The 19,139-nt window shown below is 35.6% G+C and overlaps 1 protein-coding gene across 4 annotated transcripts in view; it reads left to right on the top strand.

Moving 5' to 3' along the window:
* GARRE1 (granule associated Rac and RHOG effector 1) overlaps window positions 1-19,139 on the top strand; it is a 122,023-nt gene that overhangs the window by 39,135 nt on the left and 63,749 nt on the right. For all 4 annotated transcript variants that reach the window (XM_072632022.1, XM_072632023.1, XM_072632024.1 and 1 more), the window contains one exon: window positions 7,683-8,989. In XM_072632022.1, the coding sequence (XP_072488123.1) occupies window positions 8,495-8,989 (495 nt within the window). In that variant the 5' untranslated portion in view covers window positions 7,683-8,494. The remainder of the gene's footprint in view (window positions 1-7,682; window positions 8,990-19,139) is intronic.

Raw genomic sequence — 19,139 nt, 5'->3', positions numbered from 1 at the left:
TCCAGCTCTAAATCAGTGATCCTATGATCCTAGAAAAAACTGTTTACACTCTTTCCTCTGTTTTCTCATCTCACATTTACTATTCAGCCTCTTTCGAGTGCCTGTGTTCTGACCTTCCTACTCAACTTTACTCTCTCCAAGAATTCTAGTGATCTCTTAATTGTTAAGTACAATCATTTTTTCTCACTCCTCCTCTTTCTTACTTAACCTCTGTGCTGCATTTGATACTTTACTGTTAACTAACCCTTCTTTCTGGATATTCTCTCCTTTATGGGTTTTCATAACACTGTTTTTATATGGTATTCTTTTTATCTAATTGCTCCTTTGCAGAATTGTCATGATCCATGACCTGCCTTCTATTTGTGAATGTATCTCAAGGCTCTGTCCTGAGCTATTGTATCATCTGGCTCTACAATTTCACTTTAAGTGATTTTTCCAGCTCCCATGGGTTCAGCTATATGGTTCCCAAAAACACATTTAGCCCTCATCTCTTTATTGTGTTCTAGTTCTGAGTCACCAACGGCCTGCTGTTCCTCTGCACTTCCATGCCTAATCATAATCTAAAACTCACCATATCTAAAACAGAATTCATCATCCTTGCCTCCTAACTTTACTATTTCTTTTGAGGACACTACCATCTTTGTAGTATCTCAGGTTTGTACTTTATTGTATAATATATGTTGCACATATAGTATATATGTATATATATAGTATATATATGTATGTATACACACATAGTATAGTATATTGCAAGTATACCAAAGTACTTTATCCTTGACTCTAATAGTTCTTCATTCTCTCTCTACCACCAACCTCCTTACCAGCTCCATGTATAATCTGTTACCAAGTCTTGGCAATTCTCATTTCACACCATCCTTTTTTCTCTGTTCACACTGTAGCCACCCTACTTCAGACTACCATTTCTCTCCAAACCCATCAAAATCTAACTCCAACCCATCTTCCTGGATTGATTTCACCACCCCTCCCATCTTTTCTTATGCTAAGTTCCAACTAACCTGATCTGCAGGCTGCTTTTTACATCTCTGCTTCTGTTTCTTTGTGTAGGCTGCACCTCATGCCTGGAACTTTCTCCCTCTTCATATTTGCTTCTTGGAATCCCTGAATCTTTCAGGCCTCAGTTCAACTATTACCTCCTACAAGATAGTTTTCCCCTACCCGAAAATTACTTTTATTGTCTTTGTGTACCTGGCACCTGACATAGTGCTTGGCATATAGAGCGGTCACTTAATAAATGCTTTTTGATTTTAATTGAAAGGCCTACACTTAATATAGTTCTTCTGAAAAAGATCTACTAGATTGTCATGAGTCAACAGCATGATATGGCAGCCTGAAAAGCTAATGAGATCTAGCTGTATTAAAAGAGAAGTAGAGACGTCATAGCACCACGGTACCCTACCTAGCCAGGCCACATTTATAGTATTGTGTTTAGTTCTGGGAGCTGTATTTTAGGAAGAATGTTATTAAACAAGAGAGTCACATCCAGAAAATGGCAAGTAGAACTATGAAGGGCCTTAAAATCATGCCATTTGCAATTCCAGTGAAGAAACTGGGAATGTTTAAATTAGAGAATAGAACAGTTAGGGGAGTAATGGTAGCTGTGTTAAAATATTTGAAGGTCTGTCATCCAGAGGAAGGGTTAGACTTATTCTGTTTGGCCATAGAGGGCAGATCCAGGAGACATGAATTAAAGATGTAAAAGCAGATTTTGGTTGTATTTTAGGGAAAAACTTCATAACCTTTAGAACTATACAAATCAGTAGAGGTCTTCAAGCAAAATTTGATTTACTACTTTGTCAGTTTTGTTACTGATGGATTCTAACTCAGTCATGGATTGAACTGGATGGCCTTTCCAAATGTAAGATTCAATCAGTCTATGAATTGATATTCAGTAGTAAAATAAACAGAGTAAAATCTTGTATTATTCATACCATTTAGTCAATTATAACTACAAATGTAGCCTACTTGGGGGAAAAAATCTCTTCTATGAACTCCTGATTCCCTTCCCATAGTTTTTTAAAGAATATATTCAGTCTGTGCATAGATTATATGCTTGTAGATTTGGAGCTGAATCCAGAAGACTTCCTGGCTGGATTCCATTATTGCTTTCCTGGGTAATTTTCCTCTGCCACTAGCCAGGATAGAAGAAGGATTTCTTCTCCAAAGACTGTGCCCTTAGGATTCTGAGCCTTCTCCTTTTAACATCTCCTTTCATATTCCTCTCCTGTAATGTTCATTGTATCAGCACAGATAGTCTGTAGTTTTAAAGTTCATAAATTATCTTATTAATGTGCTGGGGAATCTTGGGATATGAATTGCATACAGAATAGCTGAACCCAAAGAATATATTCTTTCCCCCTCATCAGTCTGAATTGATTTAGTAGCTTATTACCTATCTTATTACTCTTCCTATTTCACTCAATACAATTCAGCAAACATTTATTAAGCATCTTGTGCAAGGCACCAATAAGTGGTAATGATGACCTTAAGGTTAGAAAGTGCTTCCCTCACAACAGCCCCATGAGGGAGCACTTGGTAATATTTTTCTGCTTATTTTACAGCTGAATCAAGCAAGCAACTTGCCTATTAACACACATTAGATTCTGGGTCAGTGCTTTCTCAACAATATCACATTGCATTTATGATAAAGACAGTTTTAAATTTTTCTTTCTTAAAAAAAATAAATTTCAGGTGATAATCCTAATACCAGAGCATTGAGGAAATATCTGTTTCAAAGAGTGTACAAGTTCTATTTGGTATAAAATTATTTCGGCTTCAGATAAGAAAAACATAATTATTTTAGATGGCTCTCAGAATCTTGAACTAAAATGAAATATTTATTTGGAAAAATGAGAGTACCTCTTTATGAAACTAAGATACTCCGCCTACTGTGTTAAGATTTTTTTTACTGCTAAGAGCAACAGGAATTACCAAGTCTTTTGTTAGTAAAGAAAGACTAACATTTTATCTTAAATATTTTCAGGGGCGTTTTTATTTGTCTAGGGACTAAAATGCCTTCCAGCCAAATATGTGACATTTCAGATATCTGAAGGCTACATTGCATTTTTCATGTTGCTCATTAGTAATATGAGTTCATTCTTGGGGAGGAAGGGCCAAATGAGGAACTTGGTAGAACTCATTTGGTAATAGGGTATACAGGATATATATGCTATTAAAGCTTTTTTTTTCTTGGATGTATTATATTCTGTGAAGGGAAGATGTATGCTAGGTAAGATTTTTCAGCTCACAGATCCACAAATTATTACATCATTTATAGAAAAATGCTAGAAATCAAGTAGTAGCAATATTCTGTTATAGCACACATCCGTAGATAGTGGGCCAGCCTTCTTTTTGTGTAAATTGGCCTTTTTCTTTTCTATGTAATTATGGATATTCATGTTATTAAAATAGAAGAATGTAGAAGTTTGGAGCTGTTGAGTCCTGATTTTTTATCTGAGCTGACAAAGGAAAGGTAAAATAGGAAAGAGAAAGGATAACCATAAAACTAAATTTGGTTGTTTTAGGTAATGGAAGAATAAACCAGGTTCAAATTAGTGTAAACAAATAAATCATCTAACTACTAACTTAATAGAAAAGGAAAATGTAAATATGCACACACGTTTATTTAAAGGTTGAAAACAGCCATTATAGACGTAAATGTGAATGAATTCCCTAATTGAAAGGGCATGGAAAATTAGATTTTTAAAAATTTCTCCATCTAAGATAGACATATAAAACATACAGTGTGAAAATTCTGGAATAGCTCATTAAAGACATGGTTGGTGAACATCTTGTAAAGGGAAGTGCTTATTAGAGAGAATGACCATGGCTTCAGCAAGAGCAGAGCACTCCTGGTCAACCTAATTCTTTTTCTTTATTCTCTTCTCCCTCCCTCCCTCCCTTTCCATCTCTCTTTTCTTCTTCTTCCCCTCCCTCTTCTTTCCTCTCGTTTCCTTTTTTTCCCCTAAGTTGAATTACTCACATAGTACTTTAAGGTCATCAAAGTACTTTACATATATTATTTCATCTGACCCTCATAAAATTATCCCCATTTTTTGTAGGTGAAGATAGTTATCCTGACAGAAGTTAAATGACTTGCCTAGAGGTTCACACAGCTAGGTTTGAGAAGAAGGATTCCAATTCAGGTCTTCCTGATTCTAAGTTTATCAATTATGCCAATTAACCTAATAGAGGAGAATTCTATTAACATGGTTTATGTAGATATTAGTAAAGCTTTTGATAAAATGTCTCTTGTGGAGAAGATGGAGAATTGTAGGCTAGCTAATAGAATTTGGTGGATTCAGAAGTAGTTGTATTGATGTATACTAAGAGTAGGTGTTAATGTTCAATGCCCATGTGGCAAGAGATCTCTGATGTGAGTATCCCAGGAAGCTGTGCTTGGCTCTCTATTTAAGTTTTTATCAGGGGCTTGGATAGATATTCATCAAATTTGTAGATGACACTAAGCTGGGAGGAATAGTTATTTAGCACAGTGGATTATAGTCAGAATGAGAAAGGATCTTGACAGGTTTAGAGCTTGAGGCTGAATTTAATAAGATGAAATTCAATAAAGGTAAATGTAAAGTCTTAATTTGAGTATAAAAAATTAATTTTGCAAGTATAAGATGATGGAGGCATGGATAAACAGCAAATATTCTGAAAAAGATTGGTGATTTTAATGAACTATAATATGAGTTAGTCATATAAGTTTCCAGGCAAAAAGGCTAATACAATGTTGGGTTGCATTAAGACATGCATAGCTTCCAGGAATATGGAGGTGATAGTCCCATTGTATTCCATCCTGGACACCACTGTTCAAGAAGAACATTAATATGGTAGTGTTCCACGGAGTACAACCAAGAGAAGGAAAGGCCTTGAGTCTGTGTCTTATGAAGATCAATGGAAGGAAACTGGGAAGTTTAGCCTAGAGAAAAGAAGACTTTGGGGGAAACCTGGTAGCTGGATTTAAGTGCTTGAAGGACTGTTGTATGGATGTGGGGTTAGACTTGTTCTGTTTGGCCCTAGAGTGCAGAACCGGGAACAATGAGGCAAAGTTGGAGTGAGGCAAATTTAGGCTTGACAGCAAGCTTCTGAACAATTAGGACTATTGAAAAATAAAACAGGTTGCTTTGAGAGGTAGTGGGTTTCCTCCTCTTGGAAGTCTTCAGGCAAAGAGTGAATGACCATTTATTGTTATTTAGTAGGATTTCTTTGCATATCCAGATTGGACTAGATGTCTACTGAGGCCCCTTCAAACTCTCAAATTTTGGAATTCTGTGAAAATGAAGGAATAGAACCAAATCTCTTTCCAGTAACTCTTAATGCATGATTTGCAATTGTAATCTTAGGTTACACAATAATAAAAATATGATACCATCAAAAGAGACAAGCCAAACTACATTTGCATTAAGGATCTATAGACAACAAAAGATAACAGTGTTGAATGTATATGTGCTGAAGCACTAGAAAATAAATGGCACAGTGCTTAAGTTCTTTAAAAGAAAAAATTATCACAGTGCTTGACACATAATAGAAAGTTAATAAATATTGATTGAAAAAATCTAGGAAAATTACAAAAAGACATTGATAGTAACACAAGTAGTAGGAGACATTAATATACCCCTCTTATAAACCCAATAGAAAAATAAGTAAGGAAAATATAGAGAGATAAATTATTGGAAAAACTAGATTTGGCTGCCTTGCATTAATTTCTGAATGGAAATATTAGCAGTATACATTTCTTAGCATTTGATTATACATTTACAAAAATTGTTAATGTGCTAGAGCATAAAGTAATCATAAATACAAAAAAAGCTTAACAATAAATATCCTCTAGCAATGGTAATGTTAATGAAAATAGTAGCAAATTGAAGAAATATGAACATACTGATTTATGAGAACAAATCATAGAAGCAATAAATAATTATGTTAAAGATGATGGCAATAATAAAACCATAAAATGTATGGAATGCAGCTAAGCTAGTTGTCTGGGGTATATTTATATTTCAGAAACGTTATTACCAAAATAGAGAATCAATGTTCTTATACAGTTAGATTAGAAAATATTTCAGCAACTCTGAAACAAGTACAAAAGTAAACATTTTAAAAGAGAAATAGAGAAATTTAAAGTATAGAACTTATAACACTGAAGAATTGTTTTGAGAAGACTAACAAAATTGATGAACCAGTTATTAGTCTGATCAACAAAAGATGTGAAAATAAAATTACAAAAAATGGCACAAAATGAATTCACAACAGAGAGGAAATAAAGAAAATTATTAGCAACTACCATATACAGTTACATGCCAGCAAAACTGAACATTCAAAAGTGATTGGTGAATACTGAAATATAAAATACCTAAACTAATAAAACAAGGAGAGATCTTAACTGAACCTCAGGGAGAAAAAAAAATCAGACATATAGAATTATAGAACCATAAGGTTAGTAGAGACCCCCAGGTCATAGGATCATAGACTTTACAGCAGGAAGGGACTACTTTAGTCCACCCTCTTATTTTACAGATGAAGAGACAGGTGCAAAATTGGTCAGATGACTACTTTAAGGTCCCCTAGGTATAGGAAGTAACAGGTGGAATTTGAATTGAATTCATGTCCTCTGACTTGACATCAAATCCTGCACACTTTCTACTGTAGCTAGCTGTCTTCTTGTTTAGTATTTGCTATTATGAGTCGTTTCTCAATCTTGTCTGACACTTTGTTGACTCCATTGTTTAGTGTAGTTGTTCATAATTAAAACGCAGCACATTTCAAACCATCTTTCATTTGTCCTCCGAAAAATAGTTAAGACCTATTCAGACTTAGTACAGTTTCAAATCATGTGGGTTAATGTAGTTCTTCATTAAAGATAGGTTTTAACCAGTCATTTTTTTGACTCAATCAGCCAAGTGGTATTAAAGCGATATCTGAATGAAAGCCTTGAGTTGATAAGCTCTATTTTCTCTATTCTTATAATGTTATTCCCATCAGTCATTGTTTCAAATATGAAACACAGACATTATGCTGTTGTTTGAGTTTCACTTAAAGAATTTTTCTCACTTATCTGTGTGGTGTTCCTAAGTCAGTTCTTTTTTTGGGCAGAGGGGGAGAGACTTGTGCAGGGTCATATAACTAGTAAGTATCTGAAGCTAATTTTGAACTCAGGCCTTCTTGAGTTGGTGCTAAGTCAGTTCATTGGAGGGAAAATCAATTTAACTTGTTATTTGGCTTCTTCAAGGAAATAGAAAGGTAGTTACTGAATTTTTTACTCTTAAACCAATGCTATTTAACATGTAGTTACAGTAAGAGTAAGCTGAAAGCTCTGCAGCATCTTTCTGGTACACAGAACTTAATATGTTTGTGTATATTTTTCAAGTATTTATTCTTTGAGATGCTTCTTTCAAATGGTTTGTGTTAATTTTAATTTGGGATTTAGTGGTATAAACCGCTATCATGTTAATATGGACTAGAACTTAGAAAACATTAATAGTTGCAAATTTGTAGATTCAGCTTTGCCAAATTATTACTTCTTTGAATGTTGTAAGGCAGTCTTTGTATCTGATTTTTTGTTGACAGATTGTGTAGAAAAAACAGCATAGTAGGAGTTAAAATTTGAACAGCAACTCTTCATTGTTCTATAACCTTCTTAACTTTTTTTCCCCTTGCAGGAAATGACCTAAAGGCCTTACAAATACATTTGTGCATTCTTGCCTCCGACTTTACAATTAAGCATAAACTCAATCTGGAAGCAACACTTATTAATGTTACAAAGGAAACAACTACCTCAGAAAACAGATGGAAAGGAAGAGGCAGCTTGGCGACTTGAAATAACAAACGTTCCAATTTTTAGTAACTTGACTTAAGAAAAAAGAAGATATTTTATTTTTTTCCTGCAGCGTTAAGAAGAAACACTACAGGTAAATGGATTTGGCAGACAGGTTCTGTCAAAATAATGCAGAGATTTGATCTTTCAAAAGAACTTAGTTGAAAATAAAGATTCTCTGCACTGCTTTCGTAATCACTGTTGATCAGTGTATGGGTTTTTTGTTTTGTTTTACTTTTCTGATATATTAATGGAAAATATTAAGATAACTACATTTTAAAAATTAAGGTTATTTTCTGCCAGTATAAAAAGTATCAGGTGTCAAAATATTCTGGCAAAATAATTATAAGTAAAAGATTTTCTCTTTTTTGACAATTGCATCTTCTTATAGAGAGACTAGCATACTAAACAAGAAAGACTTTCAGTTTTCACTTTTGTGAATTGTACCTGCAGCAGGGCTGCATTGAAAACGTTGACACCACAAACCTGCCACTCTTCTTGTTGCTGAGACACACTGTGGAGGTGTCTGACTATTGGAAATGCCTTTTATGGAACTTTTGTTTGCAGTCCTCTACTATTATTATACATAACCATAATTCTCAAGGAAGAGAATTGGAAAGCTGATTAATTCAAGGACTTTTGGACAATTTCTTACTTATGTATTGTTGTAGTGCCCAGGAAAGTAAAATGGACTATAAGCGGCGCTTTTTGCTTGGCGGGTCCAAGCAGAAAGTGCAGCAACACCAGCAGTATCCAATGCCTGAGTTAGGCAGGACCCTGAGTGCCCCCTTGGCATCAGCTGCCTCAGCATCCCCTTTGGTCTCTGCAGCTGCTGCAAATAGCTGCAACCATGCTGTAGCCCACACTACTCCAATTGCAGACATCCAGCAGGGAATCTCCAAATATCTGGATGCACTCAATGTGTTTTGCCGTGCAAGTACTTTTCTTACAGACCTTTTCAGCAGTGTATTTAGGAACTCTCCCTATTCAAAGGCAGCTATGCAACTGAAGGATGTGCAGGAACATGTCATGGAAGCAGCCAGTAGACTCACAGCTGCTATAAAACCAGAAATAGCAAAAATGCTGATGGAATTGAGCTCTGGAGCTGCTAACTTTAAAGATCAAAAGGAATTCAGTCTCCAGGATATTGAGGTAGAGTACCTTTTTATGTGCTACATTAATAGTTAAATTTATTTGGTAGAATTAATTATAAAGGCAAGTAAATTAATATTTGTGTTTTGCTAAATAAATACACCCTGCTTTGCTAGATCAGCTTAATGGTTTTTATAATTTTTTTTTATAATATGAAGTGCTGTCTTACTATGTTGATTCTTAATTAATATTTCATTAAATTTCATGTTAAATGCAAGATTTATGTCTACTAGGTCAATGTTTTTATTTTGAATTGAGTATGTTGATAAAGGTTTAAAAAAGTTATAACTGTTCTACAATGTTACCTTTTACCTTTCCAAATTTTAAATCAGTTTCTGAAAGAAAAATTATTTATCTCAGATTGTTTGCATTCTGAGAGTATCTTGAAACAATGGGTAGAGAATTAATCATGGAATCAGAAAGAACTGAATTCAAATCCTACCTCTGATATCTATTGGTTGTGTGACCATAAGCAAGTTACCTAATTACTCAGTGACTGAAGCAACTCTCTAAGACTGTAAGAGTTGCTACAAAGGAGTTGTCTGTGATCAGTGAAGGGAGTTTTTACACTAGGATTTTTTTTACTCAGAAAGCACTGGTCTGCAGGCAGAAAAAACATTTTGTATTGTATTATGTAGCTAGAACAGTGACTGTTATATTGTAAGCACTCAAATATTTTTTGCTTATGTGTCTCACTTGTGAATTGTGAGGCTATTTTGAATGAATAATGCTAATAGTTAACAGTAGACTCTTAAGTAACAACTTAAAGAACTTTCCATGTTCTTTCATTTGATCTTGAGAGAAATAACGTGATATATGTAGCTATTATTGTCTTCATTTTACTTTCACACCAAAATGTATAGAAAAAGCATCAGACAACAAAGCTCAGCAAGAATAGTTAGAGAAATTTCATTCAAAATAATTATAGAAGCTATAAAATATTAAGAAAATTCATGGGAGTTACAGAAGGTCTAGAATCTCAAGGGCAGTAATGAAAAAATGTGGGAAGGGGGTCTGTCAGTACCTGATATCAAATAATACTACAAAACAATGATCATAAAAACAGTTTGGTACAAGTTAAAAAAAGAGATCGATCAAGGAAGAAGATAAAATCAAAACATACAGAAGCAAATACATATAGTAACATAGTGTTTGATAAACTCAGAGAACCCACTTAATGAGGGAAAGACTCATTATTTGAAAAAATTCCTTAGAAAACTGAACAATAGTCTGATAGAATTTAGATTTAGATGGACATCTCACAACATATATGAAGATAAATTCCCAAAGGATACATGGTAAGTATAAAATACCGTACTGTAAACAAATTAAATGAGTAAGGAAGAAATTACATTTTGCATCCATGGATAAAGAAAGAGTTCATGACTAAAAAAGTAATAAAAAAGAACACAAAAGATAAAAAGAACAATTTTTATTATATAAAATTAAAAAATTTTTGCACAAACAATTCTAATGTAGAAATAGATGAGAACTGAGAAAAATCTTTACAACAGATTTCTCTGATAAAGGCCTCTTTTCTAAGATATAGCAAGAAACGATTCAAATTTCTAAGACTGAGAATTGTTCACTTATAGATAAATGGTCAGAGGATATGAACAGGCAATTTTCAAAAGAAGAATTCCAAGCTATAAACAATCGTAGAAAAATGCCTTTAATCACTAATAAAGAAATACAAATTAAAGCAACTTTCAAGTTCCAGTTCATACCTATCTGATTGACCAAGATTACAAAAGAAGAGAATGACAAATGCTGAAGGACTTGTGGAAAAAGCATACACACTAGTTTATTGTTGGTGGGGTTGTAAATTGATGTAGCCACTCTGAAAAACAATTCGGAACTATGCAGAAAGTCACCAAAGTGTGTCTACTCTTTGACCCAACTAATACCATTACTAGGCCAATAATTCCAATTAAAGAAAGGGAAATCTATATGTGCAAAAATATTGTAACAAAAATTGGCATCTAGGGGTGGTATCCTATGAAAAAATTTCAGTATATGAATTAACATAATGGAATATTTTGCCATAAGAAATGATTAAATTGACAATTTCAGAGAAAACTAGGAAGATCTTTATGAACTATTACTGTAAAGCAAACTGGCAGAACTCAGAGAACCATGTATGTAGTGATATCATAGAGAAAAGCAACTTTGAAAGACTTTAGAACTCTGATCAATGCAGTGATAAATCATGAGTCCAAAAGGATGAAGATAAAACATATCAGTTAACCTGAGTAATTCTTAACTTGATAGCTTTCATGAATATAGGCAGCACAAAGAAATGAATGACGTGCTGGGTTTTGGAATTAGGAGGAACTGGGTTCAAATCCAACCTCTGACAGTAACTGTTATCATGGACAAGTAACTTAACTTCTTTCTTCTTCAAGCAACTCGGGCTTCTAAACTGTTGGTGGAAGGATTTCCTGTACTTGGAGTTACCTGCACGGAAGCAATCACAGATCCTTTCTCTATTTGGTAGTTTGCCTGAGGGTTAAAAAGGTTTTGAGCAGTGGTGGGGCGTTTATACCTGTAATCCACATCGTAGGACTAACTAACTTTTAAGTGGCCAGTCTACTGGGAAGGTTGAGTACTAGGCATTGTTTTTTGGCTATAACAATTCTGTGAAGTAGCCTGGTATGGTAGCTAACTGGCTTCCATCAGAGTCAGGTGATCTGGATGGATTTGAGACCCACTAAGGACATCCTGGCTGCATGTCCTTAGGCAAATCTATTTAACCTCTCAAATTTTCCTGACTATTTTCTGTGACTGTAATTGGCAAAAGTTGCTCATGTTCACTGATAAAGGGAGTTTTTCTCACTGGGACTTACATATACTCATGAAATCACAGATATGGTAAAAAAATAACTTATAAAGACTGGCAGGACATTGGAACTGCATTGTAGATTATATAAAGCTATCAGTAAAGAGAGTGGGGCAGCTAGGTTACCCAGTGATTAAAATGCTGGGCCTGGAGTCAGAAAGACTCCTCTTTCTTAGTTCAAATCTGGCCTCATATGCTCACTGTAAGTCACTTAACCCTATTTTGACTCAATTCCTCATTTGTAAAATAAGCTGGAGAAGGAGATGGCAAACCACTCCAGTGTCTTTGCCAGGAGAACCCCAAATGGGGTCATAGAGAGTCAGACCCAACTGAAAATGACCAGACAACAACAGAAGGGAATACCCATGTTGCTGAAGTCATACGATTTTGTTATGTCTTAATTTTGAGAAAAGCTATAAAAATAAAATGTAAAACAATAGGTTTCAAAGGGAAGAACCTTACCAGGATGGAAGAAGAGATTTTTATATAAACTATAGTGTTGTATTTTCTAATAAAAATCTTGAATTTGAGAAATATTAGTGATCCCTAACTATTGCTAGAATAATTCTTAAATGAATTGAGTATTAATTTTTAAGGAGATGGTGTTTATTTGAATAGTATTTATTGAGTAGGGTATATTTTAAAAATATGTGAATTCTCTTACCTTTTATTTCTCTTAGTTTCCTGTTAAATTAATTTTTAAGAACTATAAGCCTAGATTATAGAAACAGATAGAGTTTCTAACTACATGACATCATTTTAAAGAATGGTTTTGGTTCAGTACCAAAAGAGAGAGGTAGTATGGCATAGTAGTAGTATGGTAGTATGAGGTAGTATGGCCTACCTCAAAGTCAGAAAGACCTGAGCTCAAATCCTGCCTATGATACATACTGACTGTGTGATCCTGGGCAGGCCTCAGTAGCCCAAGTAGCTAACTGCAAGGCTCTGAAGTTTCAGAGCAATTGTAGATATGCATTGGTAGGAGGAACTTTCCTGCTAAAAGTTGTCTGTATCATTGAAGTCACTGAGGCAGTCAGAAAACAAGCAAAACATTCATCATACAGAGCTGTTATTCTTAGATGTGATTGGATATTAAAATGTAGTAAAGAGAGGGGAATATACAATTTTTGTTTAAGGTATAGTTACAGATTTTTAAAACCTTTTAAAAAGCTGATTTTTAAAAACAAATCAGTGAAAACTTGAATGTTGTCCGTCAGTAAACATTTATTAAGCACCTACTGTGTGCTAGGCATCCTATCTAATGCTGGAGATACAAAGAAAGGCAGAAGACAATTCCTACTCTCAGAGAGCTCAGTCTAATAGGGGAGAAAACATGCAACCAACTATGCACAAGCAAGCTTTATATAGAATAACTTGGAAATCATCAACAGAAGAAGGGCATTTGGATTAAGAGGGATCTGGAAAGGCTTCCTATAGAAGGTAGGATTTTAGTTAGGACTTGAAAGAAACCATGACACAGAGATGAAGAAGGAGCACATTACAGGCATTGGTAATAGCTAGTGAAAATTCCTGGAGTCAGGAGATGGAGTGTCTTGTAGGAGTAACATCAAGGAAGCCAGTGTCACTGAATGTCAGAGTATGTAATGGATTGTGAAGTATAAGATGATTGGAAAAAGGGTTGGGGAGGGACAAGTTTTTAATGCACTGAGTTTTACATAGTACTTTCTAGCGTGATCGAACCTACCAAAATTTGTGTTCTCTTGCTTAGGCTCCAAGGCCTTAGAAACACCTCTAATTCTTGGAGAAGTGTCAGAAAAGAACTTGATACTAAATAATAATAGCTAGCATCTGTAATACTTTGTAAGACATTTTACATGTTTTCTCAGTTGTCCCTCTTTAACAACTCATTAATCTGTGAAGAAGGTTCTGTTAATATCCTCATTTTATATATAGATGATGAAACTGAGACTGAGACTTTTCCAGGGTCCCAGAGCTACTAAATATTTGAGGCAAGATTTGACACAGGTCTTCCTAACACAAAGTCCAGCACTCTATGCAATCTTCTACCTAGTTGTGTGAATAAAGATCCAGTTACTTAGAGCCATGGTAGAGGGGAAAGATGTGGAGTAATGAGAGGTCTGAGTTCGAATTCAGCAACTACAACTTATTGGCTGTGTAATCAAGGACAAGTCATACAGTAGTAGTCAGTCAGCTAGCATTTTTTAAGCACTTAGTATGTGCCAGGCACAGTGCTAAGCACTAGCGATATAAAGAAAGGCAAAAACAAGGAGCTTACATTCACATAAGGGAGACAACAGTGGAATACCAACCTCATAAAGTTATTGTAAATAAAGTATTTTGTAAATGTTATTGCTTATTTTTTCCTGGGCTTACCTTTCTGGCTTTCATTGTTTCTCTTCACCTACTCAATGATGTAGCCACATGGAGCTACCCGTGTTTTTTCCAGCTCATATAGTTCTTATCTACCTCATTTTGAAGTATCTTTTGGTAGAACTCTCCCAACACTTTTCTTTGTATCTCTCTTATGTGTTTATAATATTCCACCTTCTGTTAGAGCTCTTTGTGTACATGGTTTATCTTCTCTATTGTGTTATAAATTCTCCAAGAGTAAGAACTCTTTTATCTGTCTTCATATTCCTTAACATTGGACATATTTGAATGTAGCAGGTTCTTTCTTAATGTCTGTTGAATTGAATTTATCAAATGGCTAAAAATGCCAAACTAGCTCATTGGATTTTGTTTCATAAATTCTCAAGTTAAGTTTCTTTATTATCAATACCTACTGTACTGAATGAACTTGAAATACTGGATCACTTAAGCCACAGTGGGGAGGAGCTTTGCAGACAGTGACTCAAAGCAGCAGTGGCGGCAGCAGCCTACCTTAGATTTTCTCCCAAAGATTTGTGTGAACCATATTTCTTACATGTACTCCTAAACTATAATTAACTGTAATTAAAACAGCTACTGTATGTTTAAGATTATAATATGAAATAATCCTCTAGAGCTCACTAATCACTTTTAGTTTATAAATCTCAGTATGCCTATTAACCTCCTCTTCTCACCAACCTGTTTAAAGAAGATAACTCTTGTTAGTATGCTCTTTTCACTAGTGTACTCTACTTGGAATTAGGAAGACCAGAATGTGAATCCTGCCCTTGGCACTTACTGGCTTTGTGACCCTGGCTGGGCAAGTTACTTTGCTTCTTTAAGCTTCCATTTCCTTATCTGTGAAGTGAGGATAAAAACTGTCATTTTTCTCACGGAGTTCTTGTGACACTCCATTTTAGTTTATACAGAATGTGCAAAAATTCTTAGGCCAACTGTAAACTATTAAAACTTAAAACTGCACTAAGACTTTTGGGACACCATGTGCACATAAAGCAATTTGCAAGCTTTAAAGTGTGATAAATGTCAGGTCAAGCTAGACCTGTAGTGAAGGCAAATATCTTTCTGCAGATGTATAGAGAAACATGTCACCCTGCCCTTTGCTCAGTGATACCATAGCCTTCTAATACAGCAGTTTAAAAAAAAATGAAGAAGTAATTTGGATCCCAAAGCTGAGGATAAACTTTGGACTACATGCCATTCTGGTCTTTCCTTGCTCTCAGGCCTCCTAGGACTCACAAAAACAAACAAAAAATCCTGGCCACCTGCCTGCTCCTGAACTTCTGTTCAGATTATTTTTATCCTTGAGAGATGGGAGCAGAGTTAGTCAGGCCCCTTGGGTCAGATTCACCTTTGCCAGATCTCCAACTCCTTCCAATCTATAAATATCAGGCCTACTGCCTTAGAACTGGCCTCCTGCCAAAGGAAAGGCAACTAGAAGAATTTTTTAGGTCTGGAAAAGAGGTGAGAGCAGAGAGGAAGGGAAAAGTAAGGGTCTTCACTAGTGTCCTTTCCTATTCTCTTTTACTATGTTCATCTTAAAGGCTGACTCTTTCCTCACATGTGATATATTAGTTTTCAAGTGTACTTGTGAATATTTTATGGGGATCCTTGCAATGCAAATAGTTAGCCTTTGTCAGTGCTTTGTTTTTCTAAATATGGCCAGTCTAGGGTAGACTGCCAAGGAGATCAGTGCTAGTAAATTTATGTTTTCTCTTTATTAAATAGAGGAGTTTTATGTTCTTATGGTAATGCATTTGCTTACTTCCAGTGATTTTAGTGATTTACTCTCTAGTTTGTATCTTCTAGTATCTCTATATTGTGAACAGACACATTTTTTTAAAGCTTGTTAATTTAATTTTGATCTTCATTTTAGTGATAATTAACATTTTTGCTTTTTAATATATTGCATATTTTATTTTTACCCCAATAACATGTAAAAACAATTTTTTAATATTTAATATTCATTATTTAAAATTTTGAATTCAAAATTCTCTTCTTCCCCTCTCCCTTCATTGGGAAGTCAAGTAGTTTGATATAGGTTATACATCTGCAGTCATGGAAAACATTTTTCTATATTAGTCATGTTGCGAAAGAAAACACAGACAAAAAAGTTCTGAGATATATAAAGGAAGTTTTAACAAATTCTTTGATCTGTACTCAGACTTTATGAGTTCTTTCTCTGGAAATGGAAAGCATTTTTCATCTGAAGTCCTTCAAAATTGTCTTGGATCATTGTATTTCTGAGAATAGCCAAGTCATTCATAATTGATCATTGTACAGTATTGTTACTGTGTATAACGTTCTCCTGGCTCTGCCCATTTCCCTTTGCATCAGTTCATGTAACTCTTTCCAGGTTTTTCTCAGAGCACATTGCTTATCATTTCTTATAGCACAATAGTATTCCATCACACATACACCACAGCTTTTTCAGCTAGCCCTTAATTGATGGGCATTCCCTTAATTCCCAGTTCTTTGAGGCCATAAAAAGAACTACTACTAATATTTTTGTACACATAAGTCCTTTTCCTTTTTGGTTTTTTATCTCTTTGGGTTACAAACCCAGCATCCGTGTCAAAGGATATGCATCATTTTGTAGCCCTTTGTGCATAGTTCTCAGTTTCTCTCCGGAATGGTTGAATCAATTCACAGCTTCACCAACAGGTGCATTAGGGTCTCAATTTTCCAATATCTCTTCCAGCATTTGTTATTTTCCTTTTTTGTCATATAAACTGATCTGATAGGTGTGAGGTGGTACCTCAGAGTTGTTTTAATTTTCATTTCTCTAATCAATAGTGATTTAGAGCATTTTTTCACGACCGCAGATTGTTTTGATTATCTTTTCTGAAAACTACTTGTTCATATCCTTTGACCATTATCATTTGAGTAATGGCTCTTATTTTTATAAATTAAACTCAGTTTGATATATTGGATTGCTCTAATTTTTTTCCCCTTAATTTTTCCTCAATCTCTCTTATGTGATTTTTAAAGTCCTGTTTAAATTCTTCCAAATGCTTGGAACCATTTGACATTTCTCATTGAAAAAGGAGTGACTTTTTTAGCTCCATTATCTTCCTTTGAATATGAACCCAGATCTTCTCTATCCCCAAAGTAGCTATCTCTGGTTGGGTTCTTTCTCCTTTGCTTTCTCATTTTTATTTAATTTTTGCTTTTAGCAGCTATTAGTGTAATCAAGTTTTAGTCCCTAGGTATGGGGAATAATGTCCCAATCTTCAGGTGCCTCTTACAGTTATTTTCTGAAATCTGTCCTGGGGCTCAACCTTGGACTCTCCTTTCCATTCCTAAGCCAACTGTCCCTCCAGTGGCTACAAACTACATCTATCCTCTCTGCCCTGGAACTGAAACCACGGATTCTGCTCTCCTGCAAGTGTCCATGGCCAGCAGGGACCCTGCTCATGTGCTACTGCACTCAGCAGGTGTATGCTAGCTTCTTCCCCACAGTGGCAGTCTAACCTGGGACATGTCTGGTCAGCACAGCTGTGTTTGACATTCCTTGATGCTAGAAGGTCCTTCAGTCTTCTACTCAGCAGTCAGACCTTGACAGTGTCATTGAGATGTAAGTTTTTAAGACTGAGGTTTCCTCTCTACCTAGCTGCCCTCAGGGCTTGTTTGTTGATCCCACAAAGTTGGCCTGGAGGTGTTTGCACTTCATGTAAGCTAAACCTAGAGGTCAGGTCTTTCCATTTTTGATTTTTAAAGTCATTTTTGAGCACTTCCAGAAATTTTTGTTGAGCCTGAGACCAATTCATGTTTTTCTTTGAGGCTTTGGACATAGCCGTTTTGACTTTGTTTTCTTCTTCTCACTTTGTGTTTTGATCTTCCCTTTCATTGTAGTAACTTTCTATGGTCAGGTTCTTTTTTGGTTGTTTACTTATTTTTCTAGCCTATTTCTTGATTTTTAACTTGCTGTTAAAGTTGGACTCTGTTCCTGGGTTGGTAGAAGCCCTGTCCCAAGCTTCAAGGTTTTTGTGCAGCTGTTGTCAGAGCTAGTTCTGGGAATTTGTAAGTTTTCAGTTATTCCGAGGTGGTATAATCTAGGGAGAGGTGTGTTTACTACTCTCCTGGCCTGTGTTCTGGTCTGTGAGTGACCACTAGCACACCTTTCTGCGTGGGAACTGTGACCAAGGTCCTCGCTTCCCTATCGCGACAAGTTCTGGTATGCCATTGCTCTCCTCACCCTATTGCAGAGACTCAAATCCTTGTGCAGGTAATACAACGGAGTCCTTCCCCCAGTGCCAACAAAGGGATCTCTATAGTAATTTTCTGACCAATTGTCTGACACCCTTACCATCTGTGGGTTGAGAGCTCCATAAGCTGGAAGCAATTGCTGTTGTCCCTTCTAATTCAGTCACCTCTAAGGCCTGCTGATAGTTTGCTGGGGTGCAGCCTGTGTTAAACTGTGCTCCACTCCAGTGCAACAGACTTTTTCTGCCAACTCAAATTCATACCTCCTTCATCACACTGTGAGATGTTACATTGAGTTTTCTAACATCAGCCCAACAATGAACTCTCTATCAAGCTATCTGAGGACCAGCCTAGATAAGTTTGTCAAAGCTCATCACTAGAGGATGTAACTAAGTTAGAAATGTCTAGAGAACACTTGCACCAATAAAACCACAGATCCTTGGAGAATTAAAACATTTTACTCTTTGACCCACCAATATCACTTCCAGGACTTTATCCCAAAGAGATCATAAAAATGGGAAAAGGTCCCCGATGTACAAAAATATTTATAGCAGCTCTCTTTGTGGTGGCCAAGAACTGGAAATCAAGGAGATGCTCATCAGTAGGGGAATGGCTGAACAAGTTGTGGTATATGAATGTAATGGAATACTATTGTGCTGTAAGAAATGATGGACAGGAGGACTTCAGAGAGGCCTGGAAGGACATATGAACTAATGCTGAGTGAAATGAGCAGAACCA

Source organism: Notamacropus eugenii, chromosome 1, assembly GCF_028372415.1.
Source record: "Notamacropus eugenii isolate mMacEug1 chromosome 1, mMacEug1.pri_v2, whole genome shotgun sequence".
Taxonomy (NCBI): domain Eukaryota; kingdom Metazoa; phylum Chordata; class Mammalia; order Diprotodontia; family Macropodidae; genus Notamacropus; species Notamacropus eugenii.
The sequence above is the reverse complement of the archived record's forward strand: the minus strand, read 5'-3'. Positions and strand labels throughout refer to the sequence as shown.